This window comes from Oryctolagus cuniculus, chromosome 1 (assembly GCF_964237555.1).
Source record: "Oryctolagus cuniculus chromosome 1, mOryCun1.1, whole genome shotgun sequence".
Classification (NCBI taxonomy): Eukaryota; Metazoa; Chordata; class Mammalia; order Lagomorpha; family Leporidae; genus Oryctolagus; species Oryctolagus cuniculus.
In genome coordinates this window covers 165003657-165027235 of record NC_091432.1, presented here as the reverse complement: position 1 = coordinate 165027235, position 23579 = coordinate 165003657, and the positions used below count along the sequence as shown (strand labels likewise).

Sequence of the window (23579 nt, the reverse complement as noted above, 5' to 3'; positions counted from 1 at the left end):
AAAAAAGTAAAGTCATGAGACAAATTGACTTTTCTGGCACTAGGTGGGTTTCAAAAAGAGCCTGAAAGCATTGGGGATAATGGAAGTGTGTTTGGAACCTATGCATCTCTCCAACTGGATAGCTTGGAAAAGATTCCTAAGTTCAGGCAGCCATGTTCTTCAGCTTTATCCTAGGAGAGGATTATAAAGTACTTGGGGGTGAAATTGCTTGCTGATGAAACTAGGCAACTGCCCTTCTATTCTTCTGGCATGAGGCTTAATACTCATTTTCTTTTAATATTAATTTTAAATTGGGAACAGGCTAAAATGCCTTTCAGGGGTTGGCTACAATAACCCTTGTACATGCTATGTACTTACACTTTGAAAAGATAAATAAGAAGTTATATACATTGAAAATGAAGGCTTCAAGATTAAGTTAAACTACCTTGTAAGATAAATTTATAAAAGTGTATTTTATGGCTGAGGGCCTGGACTAAATGTTAACAAACATGTTAATATTTTCTGAGGGTAATGTCATTTAAGTGAGTTTATGGTAAAGAATTGGTGTGATTTTTAGAGGTAACTAGTGATAATCTGAAAAAGAAAACTTCTTTTGAAGTGTTTTGGTTCTCTCTATACATGTCTGTTTTAGAGAAGCATATTTTATTTAGAGAAGCTGTTCTTTTAAAAACACTTTTCACACCTGTTAGAACTCTTTTTCTTAGAAAATTATTTAGAATATATTACGCTGTATTATAGGGTATGGGTCTTTTAAAAACACACATTGATAGAAATCCGATATTTTGTTTAATAGGAGTCATCTACTGATAGTATTGGCTGTTCTTAGTGGCAAAGAATGTTTCTGAAACAAGGTTATGTTTGTTTTACTGTTTACAAAATTGAAAATAAAACTACTACCTATGCCTTCCTCCTTTAATTGTTTCTGCATAACTGCCTCCTTGTAGACAGACAGATAGAATAGCAAAAAGAGGGGAGGAAAAAAACCCAAAGCTCTGACAGCAGTTGTTCCCTAGGAAATGATTGAAGCTATCCGGGAAGCGGTGATCTACCTGGCACACACACACGATGGCGCCAGAGTGGCCATGCACTGTCTGTGGCATGGAACGCCCAAGGTGAGTGGGCAGGGGCTTATTTGTAGGTAAACAGTGTGTCAGTCAGGACCATGCCTTATCTGTAGGCTGGTCTTGCCTTTGGCTTTCAGTCCCCTATGGCCTTGCCCTTTGCCTTATTCTGCATAAACCACATTCCCTCCTTAAAGTTGTGCCCAAGGCATTGGATGTCTTTAGGCCTTGTATTTCCTCTCCACTTCAGTAGACAACTTGTGGTTCCACTAAAGTATGATAAAGTATCTGTCAGCTAGATAAACGCAATATTTTTGTTCAGCTTTAGTTTGTAAAGCTTTTGGTACTTGTGAGTCTCATTCATTCCTCATTTATTGAGCATAATGGGAGAGGGGAGGAAGGAAGACATGACTTGCCAGCAGTATTTCTTATGTGGGTGTTGAGTACACTGAGAAGAGGGGTTAGGACCCATGTGAAGCACAGAAGTTTTAACAAATGAGCATCATTTCCTTAATCAGTATAATCCCACCTTCAAAAGATAATTGTACACTGCTGGCTTTTTTTATTTATGCAAATTTAATTTACTTCGGCAAATGCATTTGGAGTACTGTGTGCTAGACTCTTCTACATTTGAATTCAGACAGTGGAAGGGGGATCTCACGGGTTACACTGTAAAAGATGCCTTCACGAGGTTTGCCTTTCAACTGGAATTTTATGCTTCCAAATTAATGTCTGAATGGATTGTCCGGTACAAGCCCAAGATTATAATAGCTCTGAGAGGACTTTTGAAATGCAAGCTTCTCCTCCTTCCGGCAGTGTGACTCTTGTTTTGACTGATAGAAAGTACACCACTCAGCTGATGCTTTACTGTAAGAATGTTAACAATGAAATACCCTTAATCTATAACCAAAGATCATTGAGGCAGTTTTTCCTTTCTCAGGACAGGAAAGTGATTGTGAAAACAATGAAATCTTACGTTGAGAAGGTGGCTAATGTGAGTACACTAAAACTACTTACTTTAATTATTTTTAATAGTCAAGTGATGCATAGTATTAGAGAAAATTTGAAAATTTCAAAACATTCCCTAGAAGAAAATTATCCATTGTTTTATTTCTTTGCACTTTTTTCATATGTATGTTTTCATGTTATTTACACAAAATGGGATTCATACTACGTGTATTCTTTTTTCCCTTTTAGTAAAACATTGTATTATGACAGTTCTTCATTTTTACTCAATATTCTTAAAAGTCCTGTAATTTACTAGCTTCTTTAATTAGTGTTTCTAGTCATGTTCATTAAATATAGGAGTTATTGGCTGGGTAAGGTATACATAGCTTTTAGGCTACAGATAATACTATATTGCACTTTAGAAACTGATGCCAGTTTTTATTACCATCAAAACATCAGAAATTAAAATTTATCTTTTTTTCTTAGAATGAATTCAGTACAGACGTAGAAAACTTTGAACTGATAAATTCCATGTTTCTTTGGTGTATTCTGGAGATGCAATAACAGCTTTCCTAATGAAATTATTGGATACAAAAAAAGTTACTTCATCAGGAATTAAATGCCTCAAAAATAATGTTTGGGGGCAGACACTCAGTATAGCTGTTAAGATGCCTATATTTCATATCAGAGTATCTGGGTTTGATTCCTAACTCTGGCACTTGATTCTGGCTTCCTGCTAATGCAGACTCCTAGACATCAGTTATGGCTTAAGTAAGTCTACATGTATACATTGACAATTTCATTTGACTATTTTAAATTATAGAAAGTAAGACATGTTTAAATAATAAAATTGATTTGGTTGTTTTGATTTTGCAGTTTAGTTGTGTCAGATAATTCAACAATAAGCTTTTTGATAAACTAATCCCAATATGACATTGTGATACAAACAGAAATTTTTAGTATCTTTGTTTTTTTAAGTCTTATGTATTTCTTTATTTGAAAGGCAGAGTAATAGTGAGAAGATTTACATCCTCTGGTTCACTTCCCTAATGCCCATAAAAGCAAGGGTTGGGCCAGGTGGAAGCCAGGAACCAGGAACTCCATTTGGGTCTACCCTGTGGTTGGCAGGAACCCAGGTACTTGGACTATCTTCCGCTGCCTTCTCAGGCTGTTTAGCAGGGAACTGGATTGGAAGCAGAGCAGCTGGAACTCTTTTTACTGTCCAAGAGTTACCTCTACAGAAAGAAGACGAACTAACTTAGTTGATTTACTTTGTTGAGACTTGCTTAGCATGTGGTTTATCTTAGTATCTTGGAAAGAGTATATTGTGGTTTTGTTAGTATGGTTTTCTATAAATGTCAGTAAGATGAAGGTAGTTGATAGTGTTGGTCAGGTCAGCAATGTTTTTATTGGTTTCTGTACTATTTTCTAGTTCTATCAGTTGTAAAGGGAAGCATTGTTAAAGTCTCCAAATACTGTAAAATTGTCTTTTTTTCTCTTATATTTAATTCTGTACCAGCTTCTGTTGTGTCCATCCTGAGGTATTTTGTTCTTGGTCAAGCTTTTTAAATTGGTACTGTGGTGAATATCCTTATGGATAAGTCTTTATCCTTATGTGGAAGCATGTTTGTAGGGTGAATCTGTATAGCTAGAATTAAAGAGGTTCAACCATTTTATTTACTCACCAGCATAAATATGTGCCTGTTTGTATCCAAAGCGTTGACAAATTTGTTATTAGCAAAATTTTTTCCATTTTTTTATCGTACACATAGAAAATGGTATTTTGTTGCTTTAATTATCGCACTTAATGATTTCTTATAGCATTATTCCATGCATTTGAAAACATTGTACTTTTCTGTTTACTGACTGACTCTTCATGTTCTTTGTACATTGTTAGTTGTTTGTTGACCTCTCTAGTAGGGATGTTATGCCTTTGTTATTTCTCTGCAGTTTGTCTTTTGACCATATAGTTAGCAATCTTATCATTGTTTCTCATTGAAATCTTAACAACAGTTTTCAGTTCATATTCATTGTACCTGGTTCTGAGTGAATGTTGGCTATTTTTAAAAAAATCAAGTCTCCTTCAAAATTAAGAGGAAAACATAGGATATCATCACCCAGGATATCAAAAAAGCAGATGTTTCTGTATTATTCAGTATAAGTATACTTTTCTAGTTTATGTTTATTCTAATTATTTAGAATCATTTTAAAGAAGTTGAACAGTATATACAAAAGGAAATGAAAGATCATTTATGATCCTTTAACTCAGACATGACTATTGCATTGTAGTATTTAGCCTTACAGGGTGTTCTGTATGTATGTATTAGGTATGGAGGATGTATTCAGTTATGTCTGAGTTTATATTTTTTCATGATCTATGTATTAGATATATGTATAGTTTTTTCCCCACTTAATCTTATCACTTCAGTTTTCATGAGTTAGTTTTCAAGTAGCTTTTCATTAATAGGATACCTGTTTGGACAGGTATTATATCTTAGTTAGTCTTGGGCAATTTGATAATGAAGTATTAAAATGAAAGCACCTATGTTTCTCTTTTCAAAAAAAGTCAGCTTTCTCTTGGAATATAATGAACTAGATTGTGATAAGCAAAGAAGCTCATTTGAATGGTTTTTATTCATCTTGTTTACCCTGTATCAGACAAGTAGACAGTGGTGGTAACCTTTACACAGCGACTCTATGCATTGAATAAGAGGGCAAAAATCTATGTATTTCTTTTTAACCTTTACTGGCTTCCACTTTTTACAGGGCCAATACTCACATTTGGTTTTACTGGCAGCATTTGATTGCATTGACGATACTAAGCTTGTGAAACAGATAATCATATCAGTAAGTAATTCTGATTGTCTTGAATTTAAGTTACATCAATTCATCAGTTATGAATATATAATTTTTTCTCACATGTATGTATACTAATTTTCAATGGCTTTATACCAGTATTTTCTGTTACTTTTTTAGTTGTCTCAAGTCTGATTTTAAAGGTTTGCTTTATTCCTATATAAATGATATGCTTATGCATTGATTTATTAACACCATTTTAAATATTTAAAAGACTGAGTAAATCAATCTTAACACTAATTTTGGATTAAGATAACCTGGATTTTAGATGGTATGAGATACTAAAAAATGGAAAATCAGCAAAGCCTTGTTGAGATTTGGCCAGTAATTAGTTTATGTAGAAAATCTTCAGTTATTCAGGATCTCATGTATGGGCAGAGGCTATCCATGGCCTTTTAAACTCTTTCTCCCTATAGAGAAACTCTGCTGCATAGTTAACTCAGTTTATCCATACATCTGTGTAAGGTTGAGCTGATACAGAAAATACAAAAAAACTCAGAGCACTCACTCAGTTGTGATGTTTATTGGAGCTTTCATGAAAACTTTTGTAGAATCAGATTAAAAGTTAATACTAAGATCAAAATACTGGATTGCTTTTTACATTTCAGCAGTTTTTTCTGGCCTGGTACAATGAGAATAAAATGGTATTACTTGAATGCAGAAAAATGTGTTGTCCTCTTGGTAAAATTACTATAGAATAAGTTACATTCTGAGCTTTTTCTCTTTCCTTTGGGCTGCAGAGACTGCCCCTTTCTCTCTTCTCTCCATTTTCTTTTAATGTACATGTGGTATTTGGTGGAGGTTACAAGAGTGGGAATAAGAAATTGAAACATTGGTAGCAGTATCCAGACTTTAAGTTTTGAAAACCACCTAATCTGTATAAATGGTTATTATTCATGTGAAAATTACAGACATTTCATTTGACACACGTCTTTGGAGAAATCTTAGTGACAGAGGTGCTTTTACATCACAAACAAGGGAAAGTGCACGGATGGTTTAGAAAGAATTTACTTTTTGTTGTCAGGTGGTGATCCTGTGGCCTCTGGACCAGTAGAGCTGGGTGCGGTAAAAAAAAGTGCTATCAGCTCAGGAAAGGGAAGGTTATTTTGTTAGACGCCAGCTGTAGATCCCAGTATGTGTGAATTTCTCATGCCCTTGCTGTCATTTTCCAACTTTGGGCTTGACTATTTCAAGAGTGTGGTGACTCTCTTTGGGATAGGATTGTGGGAAGAAACAAGTTGGCAAGACTTTCTTGTCACAAACTGAGTGTTTTGACATATTCCTTGTGACTTTATTACCCTTTGACTCCAATCAATAATGATTGTTTTTCATTCCTGTGACAGAGATGTGAAGCCATAGAATTGGCTAATGAATAAGTTGTTTCACAGAAATGGAAACAGACTGGGCTATTGAAAGTTTGCTTTTGTTTAATATTTTCCTGAGGACTAAAATTTGCATAACTGTTCCAAATGGATTTCGCGAGAAACCAAACTTCATTTAGGATTTGCCAGTGTTGTCTACTAGGTTTATTCTTTCCAAAGATTCATCCCACATAAAATATCCATTGAAACAGTTTTCTTTACTTGTTCTTAGCAGTTGAATTTTATTTAACCCATCTTCCTGATTAGTTTCCCTAACTTGGGGCAACTTTCCGAAATAGCTTTACTTGCGGATCTGTTGTCTCTAACTGCCAAACGCCCAACAGATTCTTACATCATTCAACTATGTAGCTAGTGATAAAACTCTGGCATGCTAGTCTGTCTTGCGTATTTCCCACCCATCATCACCACAAAAACTTGTTGCAACATGTAGATTGCTTTTGAATATACCATACCAAAAATGGGTGTTGTGGTGTGGCGGGCAAGGCTGCTGCTTGGAATACCAGCAACTTGTGTTGGAGTGCGTGGTATGAATCCTGGCTACTGCCTGCTTCAGATCCAGCTTCCTGTGATGCACCTGGTAGGCAGTGGGTGATGGCCCAAGCACTTGGGCTCCTGCCACACGTGTGGGAAACCCACTTGGAATTTCTTCTTCCTGACTTCAGCCTGGCCCAGCCCTGGCTGTTTGCAAGCTTTTGGGGAGGAACCAGAAGATGGAAAATACCTCCCTCTGTCTCTCCCTCTCTGTCACACTACCTTTTAAATAAATAAATAAAACTTTTAAAAACTAGATAGGAAAGTTGAATACTGCTAAGTAAAACACTGTATTCAGGATATGCAGACTTCCCAGAATCTCAAGTTGAAATCAGAGCCTGGTCAGCTGAACCCTTCGCCTTTCATAATGAATACAAATAATGTCTTACATACTTTACTTCCAATATAAATATACTTAGAAAATTTGATCCATTTCACCCTGAAGTCATTGACAGGATACAGCTAGTTTGACAGCAGTGATTCTGAAGAAAAAACAAGTACTAGCCAGTTGTTGTTTGAGGGTGAATAAATATGGATGCATATTTTAAAATGTATTCAAAATACACTTCAGCTTGTGTAGTGAGCAGTCAGTCTCTCCATCTGACATAAAGAAGTAAAATCTGATAAGTATAGTTCAGGCCTTTTGTGTATTTACCCCAAGCCTATCTACTGTAGTGAATTGGGCATTTATTGTGCATACGTATTTCCTTATCTGTCCACTAATGTAGAGCATATATAATATGATTTTGTATATTTATAAATTGTAAATAAAAGCTATCTTATATGTATTCTTGTGCAACTTGCATTTTTGACACCTTCTGATGTTCATCATTGGGCTGGCAAGCTTTTTTTGTAAAAGGCCAGATAGTAATTATCTCAGGTCTTTTGGGTCATATGTGATCTCTGTCATATACTCTTTGTCTTGTTTTTCACCTTTTAACAAGCCTTCGACCTATAAAAACCATTCCTGTCTTGGAGAATGTCCAATAATAAGCTGCAGGCTAGGTTTTATCCATGGGACATAGTTGCCCACTCCTGTTCTAAATCATTGATTGATTGAGGTCAAACAGTAGACTACCATATAAATATACTGCAATTTGAATTTGTTTTTCTACCTTCCTTGTGGTATTTAGATTGTTTACAATTTCAGAAACTTTCTAAATTCTTACTAATATTTGCTATTTCAAATAATTAATCATTCTTATTTCTGTCTCCTTGTGCACATGATAAGAGTTTCTTATAGGCATTCACTTAGAATTGCTGAATTGTCCAATATGCTAGTATACAAGATGTTTATATAGAATCACATGACCATGTATTTCCCACCCAGCCACTACAAAACCCATTACATTATGCTGTGCTTTAAAAAAGAGCCAAGAAAACATAGTGTTTAAACATTCTCTTCAGAGGGAGTGAATCTCCTGAAATGTCAAATTGGAGTGTTGGCCTGATAATCACTCCTAGTTTCCTATCAAGACCAAGTTCTGGTCAGTTCCCAAATGAATGTTCTATGATCTTCAAGCCAGGTCTGTTCTCTGCATCCTCTCAATTGCTGTAGTCTTGGTCTTTGCCATCTGTTCATTTGTGATTTTCTCTAAATTAGTTCCTATCAGAGGTAAACTAAGCCACAGTCTTCAAATGGGTTAATTGTTGGTATGTTAAGGATGCTCTATCTTGAGAAGTGTCTCTGTAATTGAAAACAATTACTTTATATCAGTTTTCAGCCTGGAGTGAAAATTTTCTGATTTGTTCTTGGTAATAGCTCCTGGATCCAAAAGGTATACTGTTTCCTTTTAAAAATGAGGACACAGGGGCTGGCGCTGTGGCGCAGTGGGTTAACACCCTGGCCTTAAGCGCCGGCATCCCAGATGGGCGCCGGTTCAAGACCCAGCTGCTCCACTTCCAATTCAGCTCTCTGCTATGGCCTGGGAAAGCAGTAGAAGATGGCCCAAGTCCTTGGGCCCCTGCACCTGCGTGGGAGACCCGGAGGAAGCTCCTGGCTCCTGGCTTTGGATCGGCGCAGAATTTGTGTCCAATTGGGAGTGAACCATCAGATGGAAGACCTCTCTCTCTCTCTCTCTCTGCCTCTCTTCTCTCTCTGTAACTCTGACTTTCAGATAAATAAATAAATCTTTAAAAACTTTTTAAAAAATGAGGACACAGATGTGCAGAGAGGTTAAAGAATTTGCCGGAGGCTCCTCAGCTTGACTTGAGGAGTCCAGAGACCAAATTCACCACAAAAAGAGCTGCACCACAGCTGTCTCTTACTTAGACTTGTTGCTGGTAATCCGTAGTCTCTGGGCAGTGATCTAAAAACATGGTTTTAATCCGGGTTAAAGTAAAATGGATTTGTAGTCCATATATAACCACACTTAGGTACTGTTTGGTTTGTTTATTTGAAGACATATATTTTTACATGATAGGGCAAAACTGGAAAGAACAAGGCTGAGGTGGGAGTGGGAAATTAAATCTTAAATTTTGAAGTAAATATTTTTGAGATTCATAAAATTGTTTACTAATATTGTCCTGCAAAAAAACCTTTAATTCAGCATAAGTGTAGATTCCAAATTCTTGATTACAAACCGAAAGGCAGTGAAGTGCAAGATATTTGGGAAGAAGCCTTTGAGTAGTATTTATGCCTAGGTTCAGTGTGTATCTTGAAGTACCAGTTTAGTGTGTTACAAAGCTGTTTCTGTCCAAGTGCTCAGTGTAGAATATGTTGCTAGCTACATGCTTCCTCCCTTTCCTTCTTCTACCAAGAAAAAATGTTCAATTTTAAAATACAGAGTGGTTGTGATAGTTGCTCCTGGCATACTCCTCAAAGGTAAACTAAGGACCATCAGGCACCTTGTCTTAGAATGGGCCAGCCTGTGTCCTTCTCACCCCTTTTGTCTCATCAAATTAACAGATAAAACAACAAATTAATGCATCTGTCTTCTGTGAATTGGAGAAAGTTCCATACAGGGTACCTAAAGAAAGATGCCCTGGAGACACTCAAGTACCCCTCTTTAGAGGCCCGAACGCTTCGTAATCCAAAACTTGCTCGTATTGAGTCCACTTTATGATTTTTACTTTGAAGTTATGGAAGAACTCCCTATCCTGTAAAGAATTCTGTAGATTTTTTTCTGTCTTCCTTTTTATTACAGAAATTTTAAGTTCATTTTCCCTAGATGATTGAAATTATAAGCCCATTTTGAGGTGGTTAGATTGGTTTTCTGGGAACTTCAGTGTTTTGTATGTTGATCTTTATCCTCTGACTTTAAACTTCTTCAGAAGCAGTTAGGAGAACTTAGTGGAGTTGGAGTCATGGGAACAGGGCACCATGGAGTGAAGAGTATTTAACAAGATAGACCATCGGCAGCATTTGGCTCGAATTAAGCACTTAACGTGTTAGCTACTCTTGCTGTCAAAAAGCATAAATGCTTTTGTGCAAAAACGTAAGGCAAGTTTGGGACTACTACAAACAAATGTGGTATGTGGAGTTACACTGTCAGTTGTAGAATCATTAATTTTACTGATTAAATTTTAGCTTGGTTCCTCGTTCTAAAGTTGCTAACTTTGCCCTAAGCTTTTGAGAAAAACAAAGCTGAATACATCATCCTACAGAGAATTCCTTTCTTAAGAGGAGGCTGTGTGTTCTTCCAAAGAAACTAGATTTGTATCGGGCTCAGGACTAGGCACAGCCCTGTCACTGATATTATACATCCTCTGGGCAAATCACTTCTCTCCCCTGCTGGAAGCATCACTGCAAACCTAACGAGTTGGGCTGAGTTCTTTGTATGGCCCCTGGCACTGTAAACCACCTGTGGTGCTGGAACTACACATGCATTTAAATAGTTGTAGGTTTTCTTAGAAATAGAACTGTCAGAGTGGGGAAATGCAAGCTAATGACTTTTTTTTTTTTTCTGTGTATTCTTTATTAGGAGTAAAGGGATTTTTTTAATGCAGTGGTGTTTCTGTCTTTGAAAACATCAGTAAGTTTACACAGGAGCTCAGTTGAGGTGGGGCCAGCACTGGTTTTGTCAGTTCACTCTGAACCACCAGTGAAGGAGATTCCTGTCCTTGGGGGTGTTGCCTCAAAAAGTCACAGTGCCCTGTGCCACTGCTCAGTGGAGGCCCTCTGGGTCTGCTTGCCCTTCCCCTCTGTGTTTGTTGCTCAGCACAGTGGTTACAATAGCATTCATTTGCCTTGAATAAGCCACCAATTCTAAAAGCCTTTACCACTTATTCTCTTTAATGAAATTTCTTTATCTCCATCACGTACATCGTACAGGGCAGGTCTAATAGCAACATTCTTTATCTATGCTGATGTTGCAGCTGCAGATGAACTGTGTCTATGCATTGACCCCAGCAAGCCACGTCCCAAAGCACAGTGGCCTAAGAACTATCAGTAATGCCAGTCACAATAGAGAATGGATTCTGCATTCCAAGGGTGCATCTCTGTGTTTTAATGCAATGATGCAGAACTAGCTCCACATTTTCCATTAAGTACCCTGGAGAATAACACGTGTTAACTACTCTTACTATCAAAAGCACATACACTTTTGTGCAAAAAGTGGAGGAAGCCTGGGATTATATAACAAGTGAAGCACAGTGCAAACTTTTTTGCCACTCACTTCCCAAGTATATTTTTAAAATGTAGTATTAATTTTTTGTTGTTGTTTGTAATTTTGTAGGAGATTATCAGTTCCTTGCCTAGCATTGTAAATGACAAATATGGAAGAAAGGTCCTGTTATATTTACTAAGCCCCAGAGATCCTGCCCATACAGTACGAGAAATCATCGAAGTTCTACAGAAAGGAGATGGAAATGCACACAGGTAACAGCTAGTAGAATGGCTTCACTCCTTCATTCCTCTGCTTCAGTTCTTCATTAATGCTGAGTAGCCCGTGCCGCCACAGGTCCACTCAAGGATGCACACCTTCTCTCTATAAAATTTCTCAAGAGGTGAATCCCGTTGTTTAAAAAATATTCTTATGGCCAGCGCCGCGGCTCACTAGGCTAATCCTCCGCCTGCAGCATTGGTACCCCGGGTTCTAGTCCCAGTTGGGGCATCAGTTCTGTCCTGGTTGCTCCAGCTCTCTGCTGTGGCCCAGGAAGGCAGTGGAGGATGGCCCAAGTGCTTGGGCCCTGCAGCCACATGGGAGACCAGAAGGAAGCACCTGGCTCCTGGCTTCGGATCGGTGCAGCGCACCGGCCGAAACGGCCGTTTGGGAGGTGAACAAACGAAAGGAAGACCTTTCTCTCTGTCTCTCTCTCTTTCTCTCTAACTCTGCCTGTCAAAAAAATACATAAAAAATAAAAATATTATTCTTGTTTATTTGGAAGGCAGAGTTAGAGAGAAAGAGAGAGAGACAAAGAAAAACAGATGTTCCGTCCTCTGGTTCACTCCTCAAATGGCTGCAACAGCTGGGACTGGCCAGACCAAAGCCAGGAGCCTGGAGCTTCCTCCAGAACTCCCATGCAGGTACAGGAGTTTTCATCTTGAAAGTGAAATAAAAGTGTCATGCCAAAAGAATACCTCTGAGCACTTGGCACATAGTAGACACTCAGGTGTGCAGTGTATTTTATTTTGCTTTATTCACATATATACAGAGCATTTGAGTGCAGAGAGTAGGGTTCGTAAAGTAATCTAAGTGTGTGTTGTCCTGCGCAATATTTTGTTGTTTCATTCGAACATATATAATATGAATAATATTATTACTATTATTGCATGATCCAAGCTTCATTTATGAGTGGTTGTTCTGTACCAGGCACTGTTCAGCTGTTGGAGACATAGAAATGACAAATAGAACAAACACTCAAATCACTGAGCACCTGCATGCTTTATTTTTTTTAAAAAAAGATTTATTTATTTATTTGAAAGAGTTACAGAGAAGCAGAGAGAGAGAGGTCTTCCATCCACTGGTTCACTTCGCAGATGGCCGCAACAGCTGGAGTTGCGCCGATCTGAAGCCAGGAGCCAGGAGCTTCTTCTGGGTCTCCCACACGGGTGCAGGAGCCCAAGGACTTGAGACATCTTCTGCTTTCCCAGGCCATGGCAGAGAGCTGAATTGGAAGTGGAGCAGCTAGGACTCATACTGGCACCCATATGGGATGCCGGTGCTGCTGGCAGCAGCTTTACCCACTACGCCACAGCACCAGCCCCTCTATATTCTTTAAAATAGGCTATCAACGTTGAGGGTGGGGAAGGCAGTGATAAGCACTTAGAGAAGTTTCTGTGGTAATAGGATCACCACATTTCCTTTGCCATTTATTTTACCCAAATTTCTCTTTTTATATTTTCTGACAGTAAGAAAGATACAGAGATCCGCCGACGTGAGCTCTTAGAGTCCATTTCTCCAGCTTTGCTAAGCTACCTGCAAGGACACGCCCAGGAGCTGGTGCTAGATAAGTCTGCTTGTGTGTTAGTGTCCAGCATTCTCGGATCTGCCACTGGGGACGTCCAGCCCGCCATGGCTGCCATCGCCACCCTGGCAGCAGCACCTCTGCATCCTGGCGGCAGCGACGGAGAGGTAATGAACTGCTCTCAAGACAGGCAGCCACACTGCAGAAACTCCCACAGGGAGAACAGCACAGCAGGACCTCTGAGCTTGTCTCAGAACAAGTGCATGTGGAGTTTCTGAAATCAAAACAGGGCCCTTGCAACACTTCTCTTTCTCAGAAACTTGCCACGACTCCACATTGCTTACAGAGTAACAACAAAATCCTCTTACCCTCTTACTGTCTTATCCATGGTTGACTCTAGGCTGCCTTTTCCAGCATATTCTGTACCCTTAATTTCTATTGTGAATTTGCTGTGAGGTTTTATTTTTATATTTGAAAGGCACTATTACAGAGAGAAACATCTTCCATCTGCTGCTTCACTCCCGAAATGGCTGCACTGGCTAGGGCTGGGCTGACCAAAGCCAGGAGCCAGGGGCTTCTTCTGGGTCTCACATATGGGTGAAGGGCCCAAGCACTTGGGCTGTCATCCACTGCTTTCTCATGTGCATTAGCAGGGAGCTGGATTAGAAGTGGAGCAGCAGGGACTTGAAGTGGTGCCCATCTGGGATTCCAGTGTGGCAGGCGGCGGCTTTACCTGCTATGCCACAATGCCAGCACTGGGACTCATGTTCTTCTTTTTTATTTATTGATTGATTGATTGATTGATTGATTTTGACAGGCAGAGTGGACAGTGAGAGAGACAGAGAGAAAGGTCTTCCTTTACTGTTGGTTCACCCTCCAATGGCCGCTGTGGCTGGCACACCACACTGATCCGAAGCCAGGAGCCAGGTACTTCTCCTGGTCTCCCATGCGGGTACAGGGCCCAAGTACTTGGGCCATCCTCCACTGCACTCCCTGGCCACAGCAGAGAGCTGGCCTGGAAGAGGGGCAACCGGGACAGAATCCGGCGCCCCGACCGGGACTAGAACCCGGTGTGCCAGCACTGCAAGGCGGAGGATTAGTCTAGTGAGATACGGCGCCGGCCCAACCTTGCCTTCTTAAATTCAACTGACTGTGCCCCTGATAAGTGCTAGACAGAGGCCAACACATGTTTCCAAAAAAAATATTTACACAAATAATTAAGTTAGTATTAAGATAAGATCTGTGAAGGAAAACTACAGGTTCTGTGGGATTGTGTCAGAATATACAAAAGCCAGCTGATTGCCAGGAAGCTTCCCGTAAGCAGTAAAAGCTAAGCTGAGACCGTTGATAGTTGCTCAGTGAAAAATGGTAAAAGATTCTGGGCTAAAGGAACAGCTTGAGGAAGGAGGGAGCCAGGCATGTTTGAGAACAGAAGGTTCAGGAGTTGGAAGTCACTGAGTGCAGGGAAGAGGAAGCGGAGTCCAGACCACACAGGACCTTCATTTTGGACAAGGTTGTAACTCCTGACAGGTGGCTGTGGGAAGCCTGTTTTCTGAGGCAGTGGCCTCTGCTCTCACCTCATCTCACAATAGCCTTTATCTTACTTGATTCTTGGAATCCCCACTTATTATTATCCCTCATATTACAGGTTCAGGATATGGAAGGATTTGTTCAGGTTGCATTCCTTTCATTCATTAATCAGACACGTCGGGGTGGGCACCTGCACAAGGGTTAAGCCACCGCTTGTGACGTCCGCATCTCAGGGTGCCTGAGGTCGAGTCCCACCTCCGTGCCCTGCTTGCTGGAAATGCCCCCAGGAGGAAGCAGATGATCGTTCCTGCCACCCAAGTGGGAGGCCTTGCCTGAGTTCCTGGCTCCTGGGTTTGGCCTGATCCTGGCCTGGCTGTTGCAGCCACGTGGGGAGTATAGCAGCAGATGGCAGATTTTGTTCTGTTTCTCCCTCTCTCTCACTCTGCCTTTCAAATATATAAATGAAACTTTTAAAAATTATAGTAACTCCTTACTGAGTGCTTATAAAAGTATTCAAAGATGAAACGATGGGGTCTCTGTCCTGGCGGTGCTCGGTGCGTTGAAGAGTGGCATGCAAGCAGGATGTTAACCAGACAACAAGGGAATCGTTGTAGTAGCATGGTTTGGGCTGTGATGGGAATGGATGGGAGCCTGGTAGGATGTGAGGGGGTTCTGAATTTTTATCCAGATCTCCGGACTTCTGTCACTGTGGACGGCAGTGGCCACAAACATCAGAACACCTCATGGCCTCATCAGACGTTCATTACCACAGTAAGGAGTAGAGTGGCGCAGATCACCGCACGTGGGGCTGGCCTCACGGACGCCGCCTCCTGGGCCCGCTCTGTCCTTGCTCTGCTGCCATTGCTGTGTGGTTGCATGATTGCAGGCTCCCTGTTGCAGCGTCAGCTCACACCACCACGGCTGGGTCCTGAGCAGGAGGGAGAAAACAAGAGCGTGGGGCTTTTCCTCCTTTACCTAGGAGAACCCCCGGACAGGCTTGCCTGACGATTGTCTGTCAGAACTGAGTCACATACCGGCTTCCGGGTTAGCAGGCCTGCTGGTGATGAACGCCCTGGAGAGAGCCCTCTAGAAAATGCACACGAGGAGGGGCTGCTGCGGGGAGGAGAGCTGGGGAACGACATGTTTATGAAGCAGGCGCCCAAGAGTCTTCCACAGCAGGGTTACACTGGATTCACTTTTTTTTTTTTTTTTTTTTTTTTTTTTAAGATTTATTTATTTATTTAAAGGCAGAGTTAAAAGAGAGAGAGAGGTCTTCTATCTGCAGGTTCACTCCCCAATTGGCCACAATGGCCGGAGCTGTGCTGATACAAAGCCAGGAGCCAGGAGCTTCTTCCGGGTCTCCCACATGAGTGCAGGGGCCCAAGGACTTGGGCCATCTTCTATTGCTTTCCCAGGCCATAGCAGAGAGCTAGATTGGAAGTGGAGCAGCCCGGTCTTGAACCAGCACCCATATGGGATGCTGGTGCTTCAGGCCAGGGCATTAACCCGCTGTGCCACAGCGCCGGCCCCTGTATTCACTTCTCTTTTTTTTTTTTTTTGACAGGCAGAGTGGACAGTGAGAGAGAGAGACAGAGAGAAAGGTCTGCCTTTTGCCGTTGGTTCACCCTCCAATGGCCGCCACGGCTGGCGCGCTGCGGCTGGCGCACCACGCTGATCCAATGGCAGGAGCCAGGTAACTATCCTGGTCTCCCATGGGGTGCAGGGCCCAAGTACTTGGGCCATCCTCCACTGCACTCCCTGGCCACAGCAGAGAGCTGACCTGGAAGAGGGGCAACCGGGACAGAATCCGGCGCCCTTATCGGGCGGATTAGCCTAGTGAGCCACAGCGCCGGCCTGTTTTCACTTCTGATTCCCCTAACCATCTGGGTCAAAGCCCTGCAATTGGCTGTGTTTGCTAAGGACAGGTATTTCTTTCTGGAGAAAATGATGCCAAATATTGAGTGCCCTGGCTGCTTCTGACACATGGGATTGGGAAAGAGCAGTGGCCCTGGGTCCAGCCCGGGTCTCTGTCCTCCTAGAGCACATCATAGGAGTACATGGGAAAGATGAATCCCTACTGAGCATTTTCGCCTGTACTCAGCGGGGAGCGCCTCTCGGCCCTGTGGGGACAGTTGCCATGGCCCTTAAGAAGGAGGAAGGCTGGGACGAAGAGAGCCCTGGCCTGCTCCTCACATAACACCTGTCATGTAGTCACGGATTTAAACATCGTTCAGCATCCGGTTTTCACGTTTCTGCCCTGGTGTTCTGGCTTTCATTCAGTTGTACCTCAGAACTGCTGCTGCAGTCCAAGTAGTAGTTGCCGTGATTTCAAAATGAGCATTCTGGGGGTGCAGTTCAAACTAGGCCTCCTGCAGCTGAGCCTGATGTGCTGTGCCCTAGATACATTGCCCCATGTGACCATCTTGGGGCCCGGCTGGGGACTGCAGTGGCACTAGTCCCTACCAGTATGATGGGCATTCTAGGTAAAGACCTCTTAGGCTCTGTGGAACTCTAAGCTTGGCTGAGCCCTTACCTGTATGTGGTGATATAGAATGAATCGTGGGTCGAGGCATGTGTGAAAGCCAGCTTTTAAAATGAACATGTTCTTGACTCCTCACAGCTTCATGTTGCGGAACATCCTGCAGGACATCTGGTTCTGAAGTGGTTGATAGAGCAAGACAGAAAGATGAAAGAAAGTGGAAGAGAAGGTAGGCTGTGAAACAACTCTTCCTCTGTCTTACACAGAAGAACTTCAGTAATCGCTGGCCTCCCTAAACTGTGCACTGGCCACTAAAGTTCAGGGTGTGGTATGTCAAGTGCTCACGAATGCTGCATGTAAGAAATGATGTAGAGGTTGCAGATACTGCTTTTCCCTCTAAAAATTGTGTCCAAGAATCTTAATTTTTTCCCCTTTCCCACCTGTCTTCTCTTCTCTCTCTCTTCCCTGCTCTGCTGCTTCAGACTTGTGCTTGGGTGTGGTCATCACCCTAAAATGCCATGCTGTTCCTGGAGGATGAGGGATGGGGTGGAGAACCCCACTTGTTAATGCCATGGCTCCAATCGCAAGGCTTGGTATTTCTGGATTTGAGGCAAGCATAGCAGAATTATTTGGCACTGGGTCGCATGTGACTGGAGAGCAAGCTAGTGCTTGGGGCTCTCTGGGTTTTGCCAGCCTTACAGCTGCTCTGTAGAAGCTCTGTTCTCACGAGGAGGACAGCATCTTTTATCTCCTTGAAAAGCTGCATTCCATTCTCTCTCAGTCCTGGCTTTAACCAGACGTTTCTTTTGCTAGATTCTGACTCTGTCTGCTCTTAAACCCCTCCACTGAGTTCAAACAGTTTGGGCTTTTCTCTCACTGTCTGGAAAAAGCAGCAGATTATAAATTTGTGTCTTGAGGCAAGCTGCAGTTCTAATGCCTGTGGAGGCCTTCAGAATAGCAGTAGAAAAGGTGCTGAGGGCTGTTTTTCACATTAGCTTTTTTTGTGAAAGAGAAAGCTTATAATAAATATTGAAGAAAATTATCCAACACCTTTTTCATCATTCAGAAAAAAATGGTTATATATGAGTTGAGGCCAAAACATTGTCTGGCTTACATTTAAAGTCCAAGGAATTTTCTAGTAATTTTTCTCCTTCCTAATTAAAATGTACTGACAGTGCTAAAATAACTCCTGTTGGAACCTGATGTGTTTGTCATTTTCATGTAGCACCAAATGAGGGTTTGTCTGTTTTGATTATCTGTTCCTGTGTCACAAGCTACTTCAAAGCTTCATATTTTGCAAAAGAGCAGTCATCCAGTCAGGGTGGGACTTGTCTCTGCTCTCACCAGAACCATCTGGGTCTGCTCATTCTGGGATTGCAGCATCTGCTTTTACAGCAGCACTCTCACATGGTGGGCATGTCCTAGCCCGCAGCCTCACTTCCTTTTCCTTAAGCCACTTGGGCATCTTCACAATATGGTGATTTGTTTCTAAGAGTGAGCATCCCGGGGCCAGCAGGTTAAGCCACCACCTGCAGTTTCAGCATCCCATATGGGCATTGGCTCGAGTCCCAGCTGCTCCACTTCCCATCTAGCTCCCTGCTAATGGGTCTGGGAAAGTAGCGGTGATAACCCAATACTTGGGCCTCTGCCACCCACTAGAGAAACCCAGAGGAAGCTCCTGGCATCCACCTTACCAGCTGTAACTGTTGTGGCCATTTGGGTAGCAAACCAGCAAATAAAAGATCTCTCTCTGTCTCTCGCTCACTCTCTGTAACTATGCTTTTCAAATAACATGAATCTTTTAAAAACAGAGAGAGAGATTGAGCATCCCAAGAGAAGAAAGCAGATGCGTTATAGATTGTGATTTAGCCTCAGAAGTTACTTAATGTCATTTTAACCATAGTCTCTGGCACAAATCAATCACAGAGCCTACGCAGAGTCAAGAGAAGATATAGATTGCACCTCTGGATTGGAAAGAGGCAGTATCCTAGAAGAGTGCACAAAATAGATAATGCAGCCACTTTTGGAAAACATAGACTACCTCAGTCGTTGGTCTCTCTCTCCCTTTACCAGATGCATGCTACCTAAGCAAGGTGCTTGCCTGCAAGTAGGTTATCCCTACGTCCATCTGCACTAAATTCTAGCCATCAGAATTTCTCCTTTATCTTTATCTAAGAGAAAGTTAAATCGGGATGAGACCATGAGTACGATAATACAACCTTGAGAATTGGAAATACTAGAGTAACAGAAGTTGAATGGTAGTTTTGATGCTCAAGCGTTACAGAGAATGACCATGTGTGAGGCAAAACTGTTATTCTTCAGCACCAGCTGTGTTCTCTGCACCTCTGATTCCACCAAACAAACATTTACTTCCTAGACAACTGTCAGGTCAGGTTAAATCATTCACTGTCGGAAAGACATGCAGACATGATCAAGGGCGCGTTTCACAAGAATTCATTGTTTTTCCTGAGTAATTACTGCTCAGCGTAGCTTAGGATTTAGATCAGAATTCCAAGAAGTGGCTGTATTAAAAACACATTGTATAAACCTACTTAGGAATTTTTAGCATTAAGGGGTTTGAGTAAGAACTCTTCCATTAGCTTTTTATGAGAACATTTTTCAGATTGAAGACAATGGAGCTGGAGACTGAGAGTTTAAGTCTTGGGAAGTGGTGTTCATGAAGTGTCTGTGCATTTTACAGGTTGCTTTGCAAAAGCACTGGTAGAGCATGTTGGTGTTAAGAACCTGAAGTCGTGGGCCAGTGTCAATCGAGGTGCCATAATCCTTTCCAGGTGTGTATAGTGTGTGGCTTTCTCTGTACAGGGCCTGGTCATGCGTTCAGAAGACACGCTGTGTCCGTGCTCCTTTCTCACTCTGTTCCTCGCGGTCACTGTGGTCTACACGGGCATACCAATGTCAGAAAGCAAATGGAGCCCTTTCGCTCAGTCCTTAGGGGTTTTTTTAGGTTGTGCTTTCATATGGTTTCACTACAGATACAGTTTTGACCAAAACATACTTGTATTCTTTTTAATCAGTAAGTCCTATTCCTATGAAAACTGTGACCAACTTTACATGTGCCTAACTTTACATGTAATTTCCATTCGTTATTCTCAGCAGTTCTAAAAAGATAGGAAAAGCATTTGCTACAGAAATCAATGTGGGAATTGATTTTTATCTTAAAATGAGAGAAAACTGGTAGTGTGTGGATTTTAAGGTCCATCTTGCACGTTGTTCTCTGGAGTTAGAAATGTTGAATTTTTAATTTTCAAGTCATTGGAATTTCCACACATACTGTGCACAGCTGAAACCCTTCTGTTCAGAACACTTATTTAAAAAAAAAAAGAGTTGTATGTTACTTTGAAGTAATCATAGTTGATTCTACCCCTGCTGTGTCACCAAGGTTTGGAAAGTCAGCTACCAATCCTCGTTTGATTTTCCCACAGTATTTCACTGGCAATTTAATCTGTATTGTTTATAAAGTGGTGTGTTAAGTGTTCCTCCAGTAGAAATTCACAAACAGGCCCACAAAAGAGCATTCATTTCTTCAGGTATATCAGTTTCTCTAAATAAATGGATGTGTTAGATAATTTACAGCATTTCTCATTAAAATCAGTCAATTTTCTAATAGATGTTGAACTGCCAGAATCCATTAGCTGAAGAATGAGATTTTTTTGTTATGAGTTTCTTTAGCAGGCATTTGAAGTGTTAACACCTACTGATGCATTCTTTTATTATACTCAATTAACTAGAAATTTCAGCAATGCCATGAAATTAATTGAAAAAGGTTGCTCATCAATCAGAGCCCCATTTGGGTGGGTTTAAACATAAGAAGGGTAGTGTAGGGTCCCTGTGGAGTACTGCATAGAATTGGGACAGGCACACGTGATATAATTGAGGTTCTGAATGAAGTTGGAGCTATAAAGAAGTTGTTACAGTAATCATTTTTGTTTGCTTTTTGTATAATGTAATTCACTTAATTTTTTGGTAAAGTTCGCTGCTTGTTTATATTTTACTTACAACTCATGTGTTTTGGGTTTGTTCGTTTTATTTTTGTGGATTTTGTGCTGTGTCTTTTTACAGTAAGTGGGAAAGTGTTTTGGATGAAAAGAGAAAATCAGCCTTGTATGCTGGCTGCAGAGAACGTGGGCGAAAGGAATCTCTAGCACTGAGTGAGGCCCACTGGCTCGGTTTCCACGCCACCCTCCTGGATAGCCTTGGAAACAGCCATTCCACTTCCCTGAGCCCTGCTTTTCTTGCTTATAAAAAAGTTTAATAATAATCCTTAAAAAAAATGAGAGAAACTAAATGAGTTTGAACATGTAAAATGCTGAAGGTGTGACACATGCTCACTGTATTAACTTGTATTATACAGTTATATGACTGCTATATGACTGTGTGTTTAGCCACGGTTTATGAAATAAAGCCCCCCGTGAGTCACACATCCATTCAAAGGGTGCTTTACTTTGCAGATTTCCAACTTTGCAGATGGCAAGCTGTCTTTGCTGCTGTCTTCCTTAAACAGTACAGTGCTGCTTTGTGCTGGTAACTTAGCCTCTTTTTATGGGCATGATGGACATTATTCAAAGCAGGCACTTTTGAAATTGCCAAGTGATTTCTTTCTAGAATGTGTTTTAGGGGTGAACACTTATGTGTGGCCCTGAAGAAGTGGGGGAGAACAGGAAATTCATACCTGGTGTTCTGCAGCCCAGTGCCTATTGCCTCACCCAGTTTAAAGAGAATTGGGCCTGCTGTTCCCCCAGCCTCCAGGCTGCATTCACTGGTATGGACAGAACCCTCTGGCAAGCTCTCAGAAAGCAGAGGCTGACGTTATTTTGTCCAGTGGCTGACATTTATTGAGTCCTTGCTATTGTCAGGCTCTGGCTAGATACTCTGGATACATGATCATTTGAGCCTCAAAAAGCAAGTTCTGTCATTACTTCCATTGTCAAATGAGGAAACCAAGTCTTAGGGAATTTAAATAGCATGCTCTTGAGGCTTATACAGTTGTTGACTTGCAGAGACAAACTTTAAACTCAATGTGTTAGGTGCCAAGGTAAAGCTCTTCAATCTCCATTAGATATTAGAGCTGTAGATGGTACCGGCACACCGGGTTCTAGTCCCAGTCGGGGCGCTGGATTCTGTTCCGGTTGCTCCTCTTCCAGTCCAGCTCTCTGCTGTGGCCCAGGAGTGCAGTGGAGGATGGCCCAAGTGCTTGGGCCCTGAGAAGCACCTGGCTCCTGGCTTTGGATCAGTGTGGTGCGCCAGCCGCTGCAGCCATTGGAGGGTGAACCAACGGTAAAGGAAGACCTTTCTCTCTCTCTCTCTCTCACTGTCCACTGTCAAAAAAAAAAAAAAAAAAGATATTAGAGCTGTAGGGTACAGCTCTCACCACTTACCTCGCCCCTCTGTGTACCCATTCCCTCGGGTTAGTTCAGCTACCCAGTGAGCTTTTCTTAGATGACTGCTTTATGCCAGTAGTGCTGGTCTCCCACATGGGTACAGGAGTCTTAAACACTTGGGCCATCCACTGCTTTCCCAGGCCATTAGCAAGGAGCTGGATCAGAAGTGGAGCAGACAGGAATTCAACCTGTGCCCATATAAGATGTCGGTCTGGAAGGTGATAACTTAAACTGCTATGTGCCACCTTGCCGGCTCCAGTAGAATGTTTTTTATGTGGATTTAGAATATAGACTTCTGACTCTCGTTGTTTATCCGTTGAATGAGAACGTATTTACAAGATTTGTCTTAAAGTTAACATTCTTTCCTGCAGTGGATCTGGGTGGCATTTGCAGATATCTAGAGATTTTTATGAAATTCAATTTCTGGGTTTTTTCCTCTCTTCAGCCTTCTCCAGAGCTCTGACCAAGAAGTTGCAGGCAAAGTCCGAGCTGGATTGAAAAGCCTGATTCCCACGTTGGAAAAAAACAAAAACGCCAGCAAAGGAGTGGAAATTCTGCTTGAAAGATTGACTGCATAGATGGAGAAAGTGAAGAACAAAGCGGGATCATTTTTCCTATCTTCTGTTTTCCAAGTGCAGAGTGACAGGGCCCAACTTGTTGGTAATTGGGTGCTGTGTATAAGCTGCTTCTTTATATAAGAATCTGTTTATAAAATTATTTTTAAATTTTTTTGTGAATCCCCGCTGTCTCCTTTATCATACCGAGTAGTGATTCGATTGCAATGAAGACGGTAACATGGCAGGCTTAGCAGTCATGTGGAGTGAGACGGTCACATACATGAAGGGTGATTGAATTATCTGATGGAGTGCACGTCTTGGTGAGAATAGCCTAAGAAGGTTTCTTGAAGAGGTAGCGTTTGAGAGATCATTGTGCCAAATGTGGTCAAAATGCGGAAAAGCAGAGACAGTTGGTGAGGGCACTGAGGTGGAGCTATAATGGTTTTGAACTGATCTTCAGGAAATCTTAGGGGATACCCTTCAACCAG

The 23579-nt window shown here is 41.6% G+C and overlaps 1 protein-coding gene across 6 annotated transcripts in view; it reads left to right on the top strand.

Annotated features, from left to right (window-relative positions):
* PUM3 (pumilio RNA binding family member 3) overlaps positions 1-23263 on the top strand; it is a 43207-nt gene extending 19944 nt beyond the window's left edge. For all 6 annotated transcript variants that reach the window (XM_008255921.4, XM_070051456.1, XM_070051457.1 and 3 more), the window contains 8 exons: positions 1014-1112; positions 2002-2055; positions 4776-4856; positions 11455-11597; positions 13071-13293; positions 17277-17364; positions 19837-19927; positions 22980-23263. In XM_008255921.4, coding sequence (XP_008254143.2) covers positions 1014-1112; positions 2002-2055; positions 4776-4856; positions 11455-11597; positions 13071-13293; positions 17277-17364; positions 19837-19927; positions 22980-23112 — 912 coding nt within the window. In that variant the 3' untranslated portion in view covers positions 23113-23263. The remainder of the gene's footprint in view (positions 1-1013; positions 1113-2001; positions 2056-4775; positions 4857-11454; positions 11598-13070; positions 13294-17276; positions 17365-19836; positions 19928-22979) is intronic.
* The last annotated feature ends 316 nt before the right edge of the window (positions 23264-23579 follow it).